The following is an 18,415-nucleotide window of genomic DNA, read 5'->3' as shown; positions in this document are numbered from 1 at the left end:
GTCGGTGCCCCGGCGTACCTTTTGGAGGAAAATTCAATGGAGTTTAGAAACTTAACTATGGGGGTTGGGTGTCGCTGGCAGCGGTGGAGGGGAATCGGTTTATTGAATCAAGGAGAGGTTTCTGTATCGGGGGTCTGTTGGTTGTGCTCACTGGCAGTTGTGGATCAGCCCCTGACCTAGAGTTTGGAGCAAATGTACGGTGATATTATTGACCGACCCTTTTTTAATTTTTTTATTTTATAAATATTTATATTGTTATTAGTACTATTGTTGCAGATTTCTAGAGCTAATGCTACTATTGTTGTCATGAAAATTCTCATTGTGGATGTTATCATTGATACTATCACCACTAATATTGATATATTGTTGTTGTTGTTGTTATTGTTGGGATGTTTATTACCTTCAATTGATCTATACTGATACTACCGGAATGCCACAATCTATACTTGCGTCACAGAAAGGATCTCGTGTGGCTACAAACACCACTTTGTCGATGACTGTGTTGGGCTGCTTTGTATTTCGTTTTTTTTGTTTTGTTTTTTGTGCTTTTTCTCTCTTGTCTCTTCTGTATTGTATATGTGTGTCACCAACTTCTTACCCTGTATGTTTTACTGTTTTGTAAATTTGCAAGAAAAAAAGAAGAAAAAAAAAAGAACAGCATTTATTTTATATATATATATATATATATATATATATATATATATATATATATATTGTGACATTGCAAATGTGTTTGATCAAATGTCACTTTTGATCAGTTTATGCATCCTTAGTGAATAAAAGTGAGTCTTTATCTACCTACCAGATTGCAGTTAAGTCATCTAAGAGAAAATATTTTGCTGATATAATCTTAAGGTACCACAGTACTCCTAATATTTTATTCAATACTATCAATTCAGTGGTAAATTTAATCATTCTTGGGGATTTTAACAAAGCAAATCTTTCCTGTGAACTACCAAAATACAGACAGCACATTACATGTCCTACCAGAGACAGTAATATACTGGACCACTGTTACACCACAATAAGAAATGCATATCACTCCGTCCCACGGGCAGCTTTGGGGCTCTCTGATCACTGTTTGGTTCATCTCATACCGACCTACAGGCAGAAACTGAAATCAGCTAAACCTGGAATAAGGACTGTAAAAAGATGGACTAATGAAGCAGAGCAGAATCTACAGGCCTGCTTTGATTGCACTGATTGGTCTGTTTTTGAAGCTGCTACCAATGATCTGGATGAGCTCACAGATACTGTAACATCATATATAAGTTTCTGTGAGGATACATGCATTCCTACCAGGACCTTCTTATCATTCACTAATGATAAACCATGGTTTACTGGGAAACTCAAACACCTTCGTCATGCCAAAGAGGATGCTTACAGAAGTGGGGATAAAATCTTGTATAACCAGGCCAGAAACAGATTGACAAAGGAGATCAGAGTTGCTAAAAGGAACTACTCTGATAAACTGAAAAACCAGTTTTCATCCAACGACCCATCATCAGTCTGGAATGGCCTGAGGAACATTACCAACTACAAGTCACCATCCCCTCGATCTGTGGACAATCAACACCTGGCTGACGATTTAAATTCATTTTACTGCCGGTTTGAAAAGCCCTCATTCACACCACACACCCGGTCTGATCTGCACTTCACACATTCAGCATCACCTCCTGTTCTCCAATTATCACTCCCCCCTCCTGCCATCCAACCTGAGCTTAAGGTCTGTGTGGAGGACGTGAGCAGAGTCTTCAAAAAACAGAAGACTAGGAAAGCCTCAGGCCCAGACGGTATCTCATCTGCTTGTTTAAAAGCCTGCGCTGACCAACTGGCCCCGGTCTTCACGCAGATCTTCAACAGATCATTGGAGCAGTGTGAAGTTCCCTGCTGCTTCAAACGCTCCACTATCATTCCTGTCCCCAAAAAACCCAAAATCACTGGACTTAATGACTACAGACCTGTCGCTCTCACGTCTGTGGTCATGAAGTCGTTTGAAAGACTGGTGCTGGCCCACCTGAAGGACATCACTGGACCCCTGCTGGATCCCTTTCAGTTTGCTTACAGAGCAAACAGGTCTGTGGATGATGCAGTCAACATGGGACTGCATTATATCCTGCAACATCTCGACAGACCAGGGACTTATGCAAGGATCCTCTTTGTGGACTTCAGTTCGGCCTTCAATACCATCATGCCTGGTCTTCTCACAGCCAAACTGACCCAGCTCTCCATACCATCCTCGATCTGTCAGTGGATCACCAGCTTCCTGACGGACCGGCAGCAGCGAGTGAGACTGGGGAAACACACATCCAAGACACTCACAATCAGCACTGGTGCTCCCCAAGGGTGCGTTCTCTCCCCACTGCTCTTCTCCCTGTACACTAATGACTGCACTTCTAAAGACCCCACTGTCAAGCTCCTGAAATTTGCAGACGACACCACTGTCATCGGTCTCATCCGAAACGGTGACGAGTCTGCTTACAGACTGGAGGTTGAACAGCTGGCTGCCTGGTGCAGTTATAACAACCTTGAGCTGAACACGCTCAAAACAGTGGAGATGATCGTGGACTTCAGGAGGAACAGCTCAGCACTCCTCCCACTCACCATCATTAACAGCACTGTGGAAGCAGTGGAGTCATTCAGGTTCCTGGGCACTATCATCTCTCAGGACCTGAAGTGGGACAATCACATTGACTCCACTGTGAAAAAGGCCCAGCAGAGACTGTACTTCCTTCGCCAGCTGAGGAAGTTCAACCTGCCACAGGATCTGCTGATTCAGTTCTACTCAGCCGTCATTGAGTCTGTCTTGTGCGCTTCCATCACTGTCTGGTTTGGTTCAGCTACCAAATCAGACATCAGGAGACTACAACGGAAAGTCCGGACTGCGGAGAGGATTATTGGTGCCCCCCTGCCAAACCTCCAGGACCTGTACTCTTCCAGAGTGAGGAAGAGAGCAGGTAAAATCATCACAGACTCCACTCACCCTGGACACCACCTGTTTGAACTGTTACCGTCAAGACGGAGACTCAGATCACTGGCCACAAGAACATCTCGGCACAGGAACAGTTTCTTCCCACAGGCCATTTCCCTCCTGAACAGTTAACACTCCTCCCAAGGCATATGCCTGTAAGTGCAATACTCCCACTGTTTAGTGCAATATCCCACAACTCAGGTGATACTTATATGTAGATTTATTTATTTATAATATTCAAAACACTGTAAATAGGTTCATAATCTGTAAATCTGAAAATGTCTATTCTGACTAAACCCAACTGTGATAGTTTTATTCTCATATATTTTTATTTTTATTTTTTATTCTTATAATTTGTAGTATTATGTTTCATGTTGTATTTGTATATGTCCACTGGAAGCCTCAGTACCAAAACAAATTCCTTGTGTGTGCAAGCACACTTGGCAATAAAGCTCTTTCTGATTCTGATTCTGATTCTGATTCTGATTCTGAAATCCCACTACTACATGTCTGGTTTTGTTCCCCATCACATGTTAGGATCTGTTTAATTTTTTTGTGCAGAAAATTGATGATATTAGGAGACAAGTTGTACCTGGTTCATATGATTCCACAGTTACTTGTTTTACCTCTGCTGTGTTTGATCAATTTTCACCTATTTCCTTTCATTCTTTAGCTGAGGTAGTTGGGCAGTTAAAACCTACAAATTGTGGCCTTGATGTTATTACATCTAGATTAGTTAAGCATACTTTAGATATTATTGGTCCTAGTGTATTGACTTGAATTAATAGAAGTTTATAAACCGCACTTACCGCAGTAGTTCCAATGGATTGTAAGCATGCTTTTGTACAGCCTCTTTTGAAGAATTTTTTTTTTCGATCCAAATGTTTTATCTAATTACAGGCCTATTTCTAAACTGGCATTTTTATCCAAACTTCTTGCAAAAGTCGCATTACACCAAATGCAGACTTTTCTAGTTCAAAATTAGATTTTTTACATTTTCAGCCAGGGTTTAGATCAAATCATAGTACAGAAACGGCCTAGTTGAAAGTTCTAAATTATATCTTGATTGCGATTGATTCTGGCAACTCAGTGGTTTTAGTTTAGTGCAGCGTTTGATACCATTGATCACAATATCCTAGTCTCCAGTCTAGAAAAGACATTGGGAATTCGGGGCATGGCACTCGATTGCTTCAGATCCTTCCTTTTTAATAAAACATTTTCAGTTCATTATGGTCAACATCATTCTAAAGTGGCACCATTGTCTAGTGGGGTTCCACAAGGATCCATTCTTGGACCAATTTTGTTTTCGTTATATATGCTACCCTTAGGTTCTATTTTTCACAAGCATGGAGTATCCTTTCATTGTTACACAAATGACACTCAGGTGTATTCACCGTTGCGGAAACAGGCAAAAGTTCTTTTGAGTCGCTATTGAGATGTTTACAAGAAGTTAAATCTTGGATGTCACAACATTTTCTGAATGAAAGTAAAACTGAAATAATCTGGTTCGGGGCCCCTGACACTCAAAACTCTTTTGACTTGGGTGAGTTAGCCCCTTTCTGTGAATCCTTGGTGATGAAGAACCTTGGTGTCCAATTTGATAGCTCTCTGAAATTTGACAAACAGATCAATTCAGTGGTAAAATCTTGTTTCTTCCATTTGAGATCAATAGCAAACGTTAAACCGTTCTTGTCCTCCAGTGATTTTGAAAGGATTATTCATGTTTTTATTTCAGTTCGACTAGATTATTGTAACTCATGGTATGTGGGTGTTAGCCAAGTACTGTTAAATCGTCTTCAATTGGTTCTAAATGCATCTGCTAGACTTTTAACAGGGACTCATAAAAAGCAGCATGTAACACCGATTTTAGCCTCACTTCGTCGGTTGCCTGTGCAGTTCAGAATTATTGATTTTTGTATATAAAGCATTGCATAATTCGGCCCCATAGCCTACTTAGTGCATCTCATTCATATACATAAACCTTCTAAGTCTCTCAGATCAGCAAATCAGATGATCCTAGATATTCCAAGGACCAGATTGAAATTGAATGGTGATTGGGCATTTGCTGTAGCAGCTCCAAAACACTTTAATTTACCTCCTCATCTTAGAATGGCTCCTTCTTTAGGTTATTTTAAACGAAACCTGAAAATACATTAGCTAGAATTAGCGTTTGGCTCATTAGGTTAATTGGCAAGAGGCTCTTAAGTTGGTTAGTCATTGTTTTGTCTGAAAGTACATTTTATTTGTAATTTTATTGTGTGACTGTACAGCACATTGGTCAACATTACCTTGTTTTAATTGTGCTTTATAAATAAAATAAATTAAATAAATGAAAAAACGTATTACTGCCTTTAAAGTAGTATTTACCTGTAGTATTTATCACACAACAACATCAGAGTAATTTCTTAAAATTACTAATCCAAAAAGTGATATATTTATAAACCATGTGTGTGTGTGTATACACACACATACATACTGTATGTTATTAAACAATCCATCCAATCCAATCCACTGAATTTCCTTCATACCCTCATTCATTTAAATAAGTTGAACTAATTGAAATGAATACTCAGTTCTGTTAGAGACATTCTATGAGAGAATGATTATTGCTGATTTATCATGATATCTCAGTTGCTTTTGAGGATATGGCAGATCAGGCTACTTAATCATTTTCCATAATCTAATAATTGGTTTTCAATACATTTTTCAAAACAAACTTGAAAAAGTGGTAATATGCTATTCTGACGAATTCCCTTTTGTAACAGTGAAGTTCTGTGGTCCAGTGAGGTCCGTAATTAAGCGTGTAAATCAGTGCAATTTTGTACCTGCTGCAGGGGGCTGATTGTATTGAAAATACAGATGAGTTATGATAAGGCAGCACAATAGCAGCCTTTATGAATGAGTCCACTTAATCAGCCTGGGGAGGAAGGTGCAAAGCCTCTGGGACAGATGTATAATATCACTACTTCCTTCCATAAGCCTGTGCTGCAGATTTATGGTGTGGCTACTTTGTTAGAAAAACTCTCTCATGCCGTCTTCCGCCCTAACCTGTTTTCCTTCTCCTGGAGTTTTAGTGTCGTGTTGTTTCCTTCACTTGGGGAAAGAGGGAGTCGCCATTAAAGCAACAGAGAAAAAAGGAAAACTGTATTTCAATTGGTCCACATGCCACAGAGCAGTTGGATGGTTTACAAATATGTTAAAAAGTGCACTCAGTAATTTTTTGTTTATGCTATGCTGGCTCATATAGCACCATCTTGGACTTACATCTAGTGCTGTGGATGCAGCATCACACGTCCGAAAGCTTAGGGAGTGACTTGTTGCTTCGCTGCCTTTGATGACTCAGCATTTGCGCAAGAAGGTACCTAACAGAACTGATTTCAGAAAGAATTCTGAGGCGGCGTAATGGTTTAATGATCTACAGCAAAATAGAGCGAGCTTTGGTGATAACTAAGCAAATATTTAATTACAATAGTAATTTCTAGCTAGGAATGACATCAGAAGTGGAAAATGTTGGTCAAAAACGTTACACAAACTGACCACCACCTATAACTTCCAGACACCATCTTTATTGTCCAGTCACAGAATTGGAAAGAACAGGATTGTGGGATATCAAAGGCAGTGATCTATGCTGCTTTCAAACACTGATTAGATGAAGGTATTTCAGGAGACAGGAAGTGAAGCTAACACTAGATTTGGACATGCTTTCCTACCTTGGGATGCATCCGAAACGCAGCCAAATTTCAGTCTAGAAAACTATTGGTCTTCAGCCATGATTGTTTGAAAATGGCAGTTACAGAGATAAAGTGAGTTTTGACATGTCATGTCATCTAATTAAGGAGGCCAACATTAGGTGACCCACTCAGTGTAAAATAAAACAGTTTTTATTAGGCTACTATTTAACTTTACTTTGTAACTTTTCGCCCTAGTGGTAAAAAAAACCCCCAAAAAACTATGCATTGCCGATTCGGGAAGAACATTGTTTTGGTTGCTCTCCGGCTGCATGAATATGGTAGAATATAATTTTATCGCGAGCTCTGTCGCGTTCTCTTTTTGCCCGGTACAGTTCCCTCTGTTCTGCGGTTTTTAATAAAAAAATAACATAAAAGACTATAAAAATCTTTGACGCATTGAATAGAGTGCCATCCATTAAAACTAAATCTCAGGACAATACTCATCTTTAGCTAAACAGATGATGCCTTGAGTGCCGAAGTCTCTAAATGTAAATTATTTGAAAGAATTTGACTGACCTGTTTATTCTCAAAATTATTGTAAATCCGACTATTTCAGATAAACAAGATCCAAAATGAATTATTTTTTTTAGTGCCCGTGTGCCCCGTACAGCTATAAATAATGCCAGATGTAGCCTATATTTCCACCAATATGGAAAATATATTTATAGTTTCACCTCAATCATTCACAGGCCCTGAATATCAGTGTACCTGAGAGTGATCAGTAATGAACCGTGGCAGACTCTAACATGAGAGCCACATCACTGTTCAGTCATGCTGATGAAATGAGAGTCAGATAGGTCCATGAGGGGAGGTGCCGGTTCAGAAGGTTTCCTCCTCTGGGAGAGAGCAGAGAGAACAGAGACTGGCCGCGCAATGTTGGGATTGTTTGCTTTGATGAGTTCCGGGTATAAACTGCTCCAGAGGGCATTATCAACTAGAGATGTCTATTTCAACTAACTTCTCCTGAAGGCAATTTGGAAGACTTCCATCAAGGAAAGGAGAGGTTGCTTGAGGACAGACCTTTAGAAAAACAATTCAATTTCAATATGCACTAAACTACAACATATTGATCTGACATGACCATTGGTGGGTCAGCGAATCTCATCAGGCCCGGAGTGACTTATTTTGTGGCTCTCAGAGCATATTTTTCAATGCTGGAAAGATCATAATAGTCATTTTCTGGGCTGATGTGTCTGTGTGAGAGAAAGTGACCAGTGTTTTGGACCATTTCATCCCTGAAAAAACAACATTCAAAGGCCACAATCTGGAAAGTAACAAGCTACTTTTTTCCAAGATGATGCATCTGTTTGGTATTTGATGAATTAAAAGTAGCATGTTATCAGTATAAGTCTAGGCATGATGCCATAACCCATGTGGTCATAATTAGAATTATTTTATTTGCATGGTAATTGTATTGATTTTCTCAAAGATTGTCTACAGAATGTTTACTATAATGCGCTATGCATAAGAAAAGTGGCATTTTCAGTGGTAACAGCTTGAGGAGAGATCAAACCGCAATTCCAGCCAACACTAGTTTAACTGAATCCCCACCCCCATTCTCTCTTTCTCTCTCTGACTGTCTCCTTCCTAATGGGCTCCAGATGTGGAGGTTGATGGGGGTGAGCTGCTCGCTTGTCATCTGTGGAGCTGTCCGTCCATGGGGAGGCTCTGTCAGTGGGCTGCAGGGTGCAGAGGGATGTGGGGGTGGGGTGGATGTATGATCAGGACCGCTGGGGCTCAGGTTAGAGCTATAGACGACATCTGGAAGCACTTGGGGTCAACGAGCCCAGGCTGTGAAAGGTAAGATGGACGCCCAGGCAGAGGAGACAACATGAAAGTTGTTTTTTCTTTCTTTTCTTGTGGCTTCCTTAAACAACTCTCCTTGGGACACGAGCAAAGACTTTTCATTACTTATGAAATCAAAAGTGTGAACAAACATATACGAGCATAGCAGCCCACCCGAGAACATTATAGGATTAAACGAATGCATGTTTTAGTCATAAATTCATTCTTAGGTGTTTGGTTGATGTTGGCGCGAGGACAGTAATGAATCCGTCCAGCTTTCTGCATGTATCATTAAAAATTCTCCAACCAGAGACTCACTTTGTTAAGGAACCTTCAAGGCCCATTGACCTTGATATAAATGGTTCAAAGAGGGTAGTGTCAAAAAAACGAAACAACAACGTTGAAATAGGAAATAGCTCCCTCTCCAAAGTGAACACCCCGTATATTGCAGGTCATAAGATGATGGCTGTATTTGGAAAGGGTTTGACTCATGAACTGCTTGGATCATGAAGATTCCGCTGTAAATTGGATGGAACGAGCCCAGTTTGTGGGGAGAAGCCACATTAAAGGCATCACAAATGGAATCATGACTGGAATTTTAACATAGAAAATTCTCAAACTCAGATCATTGTGAAACAGTTCTTGTCCATCACTGTTAACTCAGGAGAGGTCAACCAATCGGGAATGTACTCGGTCCTAATCTGGACTTCTTAAAAAGCTGCTGCCAAATTTATTTGGAAAGCCTAAGGCAACAATTTATTTAAACTGATAGTTCACCCAAAAATTTTAATTCTGTCATTAATTGCTCACCCTCATGTCAAAGCCGTAAGACTTTCGTTTATCTTCAGAACACAAATGAAGATCTTTTTGATAAAATCTGAGAGATTTCTGTTCCTCCATTGACAGCTATGCGAGACCTTGACGCTTAAAGTTCATAAAGAGATCATAAAACTAATCCATGTGAATTGAGCAGTTTAATCCAAATTTTCTGTAGAGACACAATCACTTTATATGATGAACGGATTGAATTTAATGTAAGCATTCATTATCTCACACTTCAGTTGTGGTAAACGGAAGCTCAAGTACTGTATGTTTGCTTGACGTGCAAGAACCAATGATGTTCATTCTGGTGTTACGCAGCGCGTTTGAGCTTCCTGAAGAACCAATGAGGTGTGTTCTCGCGCATCTAGCAGGTTCGGTTGAGCTTCTGTTTATGTTCTCTGATCAAAGTTTGTGTGTGAATAAAAGCATAAATTAAATCTGTTCATCAAATAAAGCAATCGAGTCTCTTCAGAAAATTTGGACTAAACCTCTCAATTCATATGCATTTGTTTTACGATCTCTTCGTGAACTTTTTTGCTTATACAATAACTTTTTCAAAAGTTTGGGGTCGGTAAGAATTTTTTGCTCACCAAGGCTGCATTTATTTGATCAAAATAAAAAAAGAAATATTATTACAATTTAAAATAACTGTTTTCTAATTTAATATCTCAAAATGCAATGTATTCCTGTCTTGTCAAAGCTGAATTTTCAGCATCGTTACTCCAGTCTTCGGTGACACACGATCCTTCAGAAATCAATCTAATATGCTGATTTGCTGCTTAAGAAACATTTCAGTATTGAAAACTGTTGTGCTGCTTAATATTTTTGTGGAAACAGTGACATTTTTTTCAGGATTCTTTGATGAAAAGAAAGTGCAAAAGAACAGCATTTATTTGAAATAGAAATATTTTATAATCTTTACTATCACTTTTGATCAGTTTAAATGCATCCTTGCCGAATAAAAGTAATAATCACAGAACCCAAACTTTTGAACAGGAGTGTATATCAATTTTAAGCGATCATTAGATAATGGCAAAGGTAATCAAAATGTAAAAGTAGAGTAAATGAGCATGCACAATAAAATAGCCAATATCAACTGATACAATAAATAAAGTGCACTAATTTAGTGCACTGACACCTACGATTTTCTGCAATGCTGTGTGAGAATCTCATTTTATACCGCAAAACATGATGTAAACAAATTGTTGGAGCACATTACAGTGATGACAGCTGACAGATTTCTTTCACAGAGCTGAAAGAGACAGATGAAAAGAAAAACAACTCACCAGCTCACCCCCTTCCTCCAATTGACTGTCTTTAAGGTCACTTGAGGTCACATGTAATCAGCAGACCGAGGGAGCCATCAGGTACATAAACAAGCCAGTGTCAGCCATTCAAAAACAGCCCGAGGCCACTTAAACTCAAACGATCGCTTCCTGTGCCATAAACAGACTGTTTTGAAAGTAAACATTCCTGTTCAACAAAAAAATTAACAGCGCCGGCCCTGAAGACTGCTTAAAGGAATCAAAGTTCACCACGCAACACCAAAGTCTCCATCATCAGGTACTGTTGTAAAACGCATAGGCTGTTTTTCAGAACGCTCCTGTCAGCTGATTTTTCTCTTCCACCTTTAAAACGCTTTCAAATCCAAAGTAAATACACAGGCACTTTAATGGAACGATAGCTGGCAGGGGAAGAACAACAGCGCTAGAAGTGTTTGGATCACATTGTAAATGACCAGTTTGATTAGCTAAATTTTGTAGTTTCCTTGCTTTTGTTTACCCTAGAAAAGCACAGAGTTGGAAACGGGTGGAGAGGAAAAGAGCCGCAGGAATTTCTGCAAAGCTTTCCACTGTTTCTCACGGAACCCCCAGGAGTCCCGAAAAAGAGTTATTTACAGTTTAAAGGTAGATGTTCACACTGAGAGAAGGAAAGAGTAACAACCATCCATAGGAGACCACAAACACTAACTCTCACTACTCATGGGTTTCTCAATGATTTCACCTGCCTTTCCTTCTATTATGTAATGGTGTAATTCAATGGGCCAATAGTGGGAGTACGTTTCACCTAACTTTATTCTAAAACACCTCTTCACGTACATAATGAAATAGGAATTGATGTCTGATACGTGGAACTGCTGCCAGCAACAGAATAAACCAGAGAATAAGAAAAGTCGATATGCTTTTTAGTGAATCTAGAGCATAGTTGTGGTAAAAAACATGGTCAAATTGTTGCAAATGCTGAAGTGTTCTCTGGCAGGCCATAAAGACATTTGGGGACACTCTAACCCTGAAGCACAATGCCATTAAACTGCTTGGACATCTTTATTGCAAAAGGAATATTACATGTTTAGATATGTTTAGACAATATAAATGGGTAAAATCAACAAGGCTCCAAATTCATTACTTACATATATGGCAAAAGTTCGGAATATGCCAAAATTAAAATATAACCCTGGCATGTTTTAAACTGAAAACAGTGAAGAGTGATTTTAGAGTACATTAATAAGGTAGCCAAATTTCAGCCAGTTCCAAATAATCAAAATATCCAAATCCCAATTTGTGGCCTCAGTGCATAGTTATGAGTTCCAAGGAGAAATCGAGGGGAAATCCTAAAAACTTCCCAGATGTCCACAAGATTGTAGTATATGGATTCCGCAGAGGTCATCAAATCCCTGTGGTCTCGAGAAAGAAATCTATAGTAAGCCACAGTCTTCATACGGGATGACCACACTCACGCTGCCACAGTGAGTGCGAACAGAGGAAAGTTTCCATTTTGTGCTTTCCAAAACTGCATTTTCCCACATGTCATTTTCCCACATGCCCAGAACATGACAGTCTTATGCAAATCATTGGTGGTTCAGGAAAGCTCTGTACCTTGGAGAAGTTCTCGTTTCCTTGTAGAATTGATTGATAAGAGTAAAACACATATAGGAGGACAGAAAACAACATATATGCCAGTTTTGTGGGGACATTGGGATCGCTCAGAGTCTCTGACTGCCCCGCTGTCCACTTCAGTTGACGGTGGGTACCTGGTTTAGGCTGTATTCTTTGGCCTTCAGTCTCAGGTTGGCGATACTGTTGGCCATATTCATGCCCTGGGCTGTGTTGTTGTTAGCGCATGATGGAGAATAAGTTGCCATTGAGCTGTAAGGGAGAATTCAGGTTGTCAGGATGAGAGTTCACACTTTTCATTAATGATGGATCATTCAAACGATCAGAAATGCATGTTCTGTCTCTATTCGTTTTATTGACTTTGATAAAAATGGTTAATATGTTTTTGATGAAAAACTTTATATGGATAGTAATTTCACGACAATAATTGTATATTAATACTTTTAATAGTTTTCACTCCCTTAGTTTGTTTACAGTAATAAAAAAATACAGAAATGTAAACTAGTATTATTGTTAAAGAATTATATGAAATCTTTCAACAAAAATGCTTCTTACTCAAGCTGTAGAGTTGTCTAAATGATCTTTAAACTGCTTTTCTTATTGATGGTTATGTATCACTGATGTAATATCTGTAGGTTGAGTTTGCAGTTCTCTGAATAGTTACGCAGAAGTAAATCTATGCTTTTATACAAAGCTACTGACATTGCAATTATTGGGTAACGCTTTACGATGAGGTCCCATTAGTTAACGTTAGTTAATGCATTAACTAACATGAAGCGGTACATTTGTTACAGTGTTATTCTTTGTCAAAGTTAGTTAATAAATACAACTGTTCACTGTTAGTTAATTTTAGCGCATGCACATTAAATAATATTGAAATATGCTTTTTTCATTGTTAGTTCAGGTTAACTAATGTACTTAACAAATGTAATCTTACTGTAAAGTGCTACCAATTATTGTATAGATTTACATTGTATACATTCCATGGGAATTGAACCCTTGACCTTGAGTCAAATGTAACTGCACATGGTCTCATTCTAACACATTTCATGTTTAAATCGCATGGTTATACATTTGAAATGGTGGGATAGTTGAATATTTTAAACATTTATTCACAAGTATACTACTTTCATTCACATTTTTAGTTAAATGAGGGACGGCAACATTATGCAGATGCCGTCCACTTTCATAAGTAATAGTATATTACTTATATAATATAGTATATGGTATCGCTCATGCACAACCAATGGAAACAGCATAAAAAATCAGGTGGACTTCTAACCTGTACGATGGTGAGCTGCCCCAGGACAGGTAGTCATTGGGTCTGGGAGCGGGTCGTGGGACAATGGGCTGCTCTACGGCTGTTACTTCTCCTGAGAAAGACTTGAGCAACGAGGCATTTTTACTGGCCAACATTGCACGTTCGTTTCGTCGAAACTTCGCCCGCCGATTTTGAAACCACACCTGGAAAATCAAGAAAGGTGCTTAGTTAGACATATGCATAATGTGACGAGCAGCCTTATCATCATAATGGAGCATTGTGTTTAGTTTGAGAAGAGTAAAATACAAGGATGTGCTAATGATGCATCCCCATGATGTGACAACAGACAGTGAGTACCATTACATTGTGTAGACCATGGCTGACCTGCACTCGTGCTTCAGTGAGGTTGACTCGGCGTGCTAAATCCTCCCGAACAAAAGCGTCGGGGTAGTGTGTCCTCTCAAACACTCTCTCTAAGGCCTGCAATTGGCTGCTGTTGAATGTGGTCCTATTCCGCCTCTGTTTACGCTTTTTCTTCTCCTCTGAGTTGAGTTGCTCATCTGCACACACACACACAGATTTAAGGATGTCATGAATATCCCCATTATAGCAGGTCTGTACTCAATAAACGGCCTAACAACCTGAAAAAAGGATACTCAATTCTTAGGATTATGCTGAAGTCAAACTAGCGAATGGAAATTCAGCCAAAAGTCACAATCATTTCTTAAAAAAACTGTAAGTGTGTAACTGTTTAATGGACAGTCGGAGAATTAATACAAATTATACTTAAGACAAAAGTGATGATTCTTCCTAAACCCGTATCCCAAACAAAGCTTAAAGAATGTGTAAGCAAGAACACTGATCCTTATTTATTAAAAATCAGCAATTTTTCTCCAATTTTATAAATGATCAACTGACATTTTAGGTTAATAAACCCAGGGGTCAATATGATCCCAGATCCTAATCATATTGTGAAAAAAATTGCACAAATATTATATATTAAATATAATTTCTTGACTTTTCCTCATGATTACATACAATCTTTTCAGAAATGTGATTTTGACAATGTTTCGGATGTTTTCTTTTTATAAACAGTGCAGATTTTTTTAGAGGTTTTTATTAATGGAAGAAAATGTTATTAAATAAAGTAAATGATGTGTTGTAATATTTTTATGTCATCCAGTCTAGCATGATCTTATATAAATTATATTACACCTACAGAAATGGAACATAAAAAAATTAGGTTTTATAGAATGATACCAAATATTAAATAAAACTATAAAATGTATCAGTTTCACAATTATTTTTAGTATTTGATGAAATCTATTTTCTTCTGTCTTCTACTTTTTCTTTCTAAAATTATTCTGCCTCCTTCTAGTAGTAAAAAGCCAATTACCGGTAGTATAATGTCTAGGCTTTTTTTTTTTTTGGTCCGGGGAGAAACAGATAGTCTCAGACTCACTCCTCTTAGTTTTGGATACATCAATCAGTTCTTAAATCGCTCCATAAAACTTCCCAGAGAGGGAGAAAATACCCCAGTGACGAATTGATTCGCCCCAATTCCTACAAGGCCGTAAAGTCAGAAGAAAGTTAAAAGAAGAGGTTATCAGTGCTAGGCCCAGAGCATGAACATGTGACAGCTGTGTGCTTGGTGACAACGAAAATCATCTCGACTTTATCGTGTATATTTATGGAATTACATAGCCTTGTCCTAAATGCCCTTGAGTCTTAAATCGTGTGGTTAGTATATAGGCCATTTATTTCTCCGACGTACGAAATAGCCTACACGCGCCCGACTATTAGCTAATAATTATTTAGCCTATACGTTTATTTATTACAATTATTATTATGTTTTAATTATTAATAATTACAATTATTTTGTTTTAATTTTCTTGGCTTGGTTGATTTACAAAGAAAGATTTAAAATTGTATGTGCAACAACAAAAAATAAATAAAGCAAAAATAAAACAAGCAAGACTGTAGCCTAATTTTAGCAAGAGGCTCTTTAGGCCTAATAATTTTCGTAATGTTTCAAGTTTATATTTATGGATATGAAGCCTAAAAATATACAAGGTTTATGCTAATAAATCATAATGTATACAATTAAACGAACAGTTTTGGTAAACATAATATAGCTACCCAGGTAGCCTATAGTTTGGTAAATGTAAGCAGACTTTCATTCAGTAGCTAAAGTTATTAATTAATTAATTGAAACATTGGACTATTTAAATCTAAAACGTATAAGATTTAGGCCTACAATAACTTTAGGCCTATATTTCCTATTATGAATTTGTAGATCCGAGATCACTTGCTGTTGGCTTAATTTAGGGGAAAATATTAGCCTAAATAAATAGAAACTGGCCGACTGGTAAAATTACTGTACAGTGACAGCCTGCAGAATTACACTAGGCCTCTGAAAAGTTAGCAAAATTATCACTTTTTAAAGTTTAAAATGTTGTTTTGATATTGTTTTATTTGAAAAAACCTTAATGGAATCTATCGAAGAAAACTATTAGACCTGGCTGTAGGCTATATTTTTTATTTATTCACGTATACATGCCTATTTTTAAACGAGTGGAGTTTAAAGAAACAACACGCTACAATTAATTCCATGTATTAATTGCTAACGTAACCCATAGTAGGTTAAATGAAGCACGCATTCAGAGTTGGGAGTCGTGTCCTCTTAACGCTATGGGTGCCTAAAGTGACCCGCATCTTTCACTGATGTCTATCATTGTCACTCATCTGCTAAAGGGACCGTTTTCGGCACGCTAAGGTGCTAATCACATCTAGGCTATTAGTTTATAGTGTGTAAGCTATAGGCCAACCAAAGAATATTAGCGTGTGAAAATTCATAATTTACTCTTGTTAAATAATTGGAGACCCTAAACAGAAGCTGGCTAATGTCAATGGAGTAGATCATTTTCATTTCCTTTTTCTTTTTTAAGTTGAAATCTTGATTGGCTTTCATTATTCTTGTTAAATTAGGACGAATCCGTCCTGATACTTCAATGTTATAGGCTATGTTTAAATATTGAAAGAATCTCTGGGAAATTGCTCTGCTCGTGCACTTACTCTCCTGCTGTGTCGTGTCGCTGCCGCTCGTCAGTCCCGGAGACTCCAGCAGACTCCTGCCCGCTTCTCCTGCGCTCTCCTCCGCTTGAGCTCCCACCATCTCCCGCGCCTCCTCGAGATCCAACAGGTGGCTCACGGAAAAGTTCTTCTTAGCCTGTAAATGATCCTGATTCGCGGTGATCGGACTCTCCAGTCGGTTAGGAAACGTGGCTTGTCTGTCCATTACATGAGCATAGCTGGAAGTCATGACGTAAACTGACGAAACCCAAGATATTCTCTACCTTTAACCAACATGGGTTAAGTCTTGACCTCAAACAATCACTATATATTCGACAAACAGATCGATTTTGATTTCTACATCCGTAGGTCAATGTCATATGGATCCAAACAAGCGTAACTATCGCTCTTTTACTTGACAATCATGCGTCTTTATGGGAAAAGGCATCACCGAAAGACATCTCCAATCTAGAACTCCAAAGTCTTCGTCTTTTCCTACCCGACGACTCCCTCTTAGTTTCTGCAACAGAGACTTTCTCCTCTCATTCCGAGAGTGAGGAAAGGAGTAATCTGGCGAGAAATGTTTGATGGCATGATGAACGATTTACGCCCAATAGTAGGAGGTCGGACGAGCCTCTCTCAGCTCCTTTCTCCGGTACTTCAAACGGCGCAGACTGGCGCTGAGGGGGGAGCCTGCGAGCCAAATACACGAGCATTTGAAGCCCTGGGGAGGGATGATAGACATACAAGAAGTCCTAATTACGTGGCAAAGGTTTTTTTTTGTCGGCGTTTCTAACGTTTAACAAAGCTATTTTCTCAACCCCGAACATCCACACTGAAAAACTTAATAATTAATTTGTCAATTAGCCAACGTGATGAAAGTTTTTTTTTTCATGGGGTGGTCCGGATACAGTATTCGAGTTATTCAGAAATAGCCTACACAAAAAATGCGATTTATAAAAATATCATACAAATATGTTGAACATGGTATACATTTCTGAATTAAAAGTCACTGTTATTTATTTTGGGTCAGACAAAAATAGTCAAACTGTCTAATTAAATTTAGACAGGCCTCTAGTTTGTAATCCTTAATTGTTATTTCTTTAAAAAAAAGTATATATTTTGTCATATAGACTATAATCAATAGCGTAACAGGAAGCCATTTTGTTGACATGCGTTTTTTTTTTTCAAATTCAAAAATGTTTTGACCTTTTTATCAAAAAGCACATTTTTGCAAAAATTACCTTGACATTATTTTATTTATTTTTCATTGTCGTCATTTTTGGTCCCACATTTGTCCTTTTATCATCTCGAGAATCATTACTTTGTTCCATTTCACAACTGAACAGACTTAAATGTCTTAGTGATCATCACAATCACTTTTTTTGCATGCATTATATAGTCTGTAACCCTAAATCACAGGCTTTTGTGGTTAATTGATGTTAAGCTATATTAACACGAACACTTAAAATGATCAAAGTTACACACTGGCAAAGCTCTTATGGGTATCGTGCGTTCAGTCCATGATGTGACAGTAAAATGTTGTTCTTTTTGAATCGGTTTGCAGAGGATGTCGAAGCTCTTTTAGATGTCGTGCGTGCGCTTTTAAAGAGTCTCTCGACAGGAGGGAATCAAGCTCTGCATGTGTCGCAATGACATGAGTTCAGGCTCCAAGCTGCCTCCGTCAGCCTCTAGGTCTGGGAAAAGAACACTTGATGCCATCAAAGGGGCGCAGATTGAATCCAGATGTGCAGTGCCTCTCTCGTTCTTTCCGTGCATTTAATTAAGGAGCTTGGATTGAGGAGATCTTTCTTCATCATTAGTTTTCCCCAAGATCCCATTTCTCCCTCGAAGCCCAGCTCGCTGCCCTGTGCCAGCG

General features: G+C 38.4%; 1 protein-coding gene across 1 annotated transcript; it reads right to left on the bottom strand.

The window, feature by feature from the left end:
• Window positions 1-11,614: 11,614 nt before the first annotated feature.
• prrx1a (paired related homeobox 1a) lies at window positions 11,615-18,119 on the bottom strand. Its single transcript, XM_077225858.1, has 4 exons — window positions 16,540-18,119; window positions 13,849-14,024; window positions 13,486-13,667; window positions 11,615-12,455 (listed from the first exon to the last, which is right to left on the bottom strand). The coding sequence occupies exons 1-4, from the start codon at window positions 16,784-16,786 to the stop codon at window positions 12,323-12,325; spliced, it is 738 nt and encodes a 245-aa protein (XP_077081973.1). The 5' UTR covers window positions 16,787-18,119; the 3' UTR covers window positions 11,615-12,322.
• Between the last annotated feature and the right edge of the window lie 296 nt (window positions 18,120-18,415).

Source organism: Siphateles boraxobius, unplaced genomic scaffold, assembly GCF_051911475.1.
Source record: "Siphateles boraxobius isolate OS27281-9 unplaced genomic scaffold, OSU_SipBor_1 1, whole genome shotgun sequence".
In the NCBI taxonomy this organism is placed as follows: Eukaryota; Metazoa; Chordata; class Actinopteri; order Cypriniformes; family Leuciscidae; genus Siphateles; species Siphateles boraxobius.
This window is presented reverse-complemented; position numbering and strand designations above follow the sequence as displayed.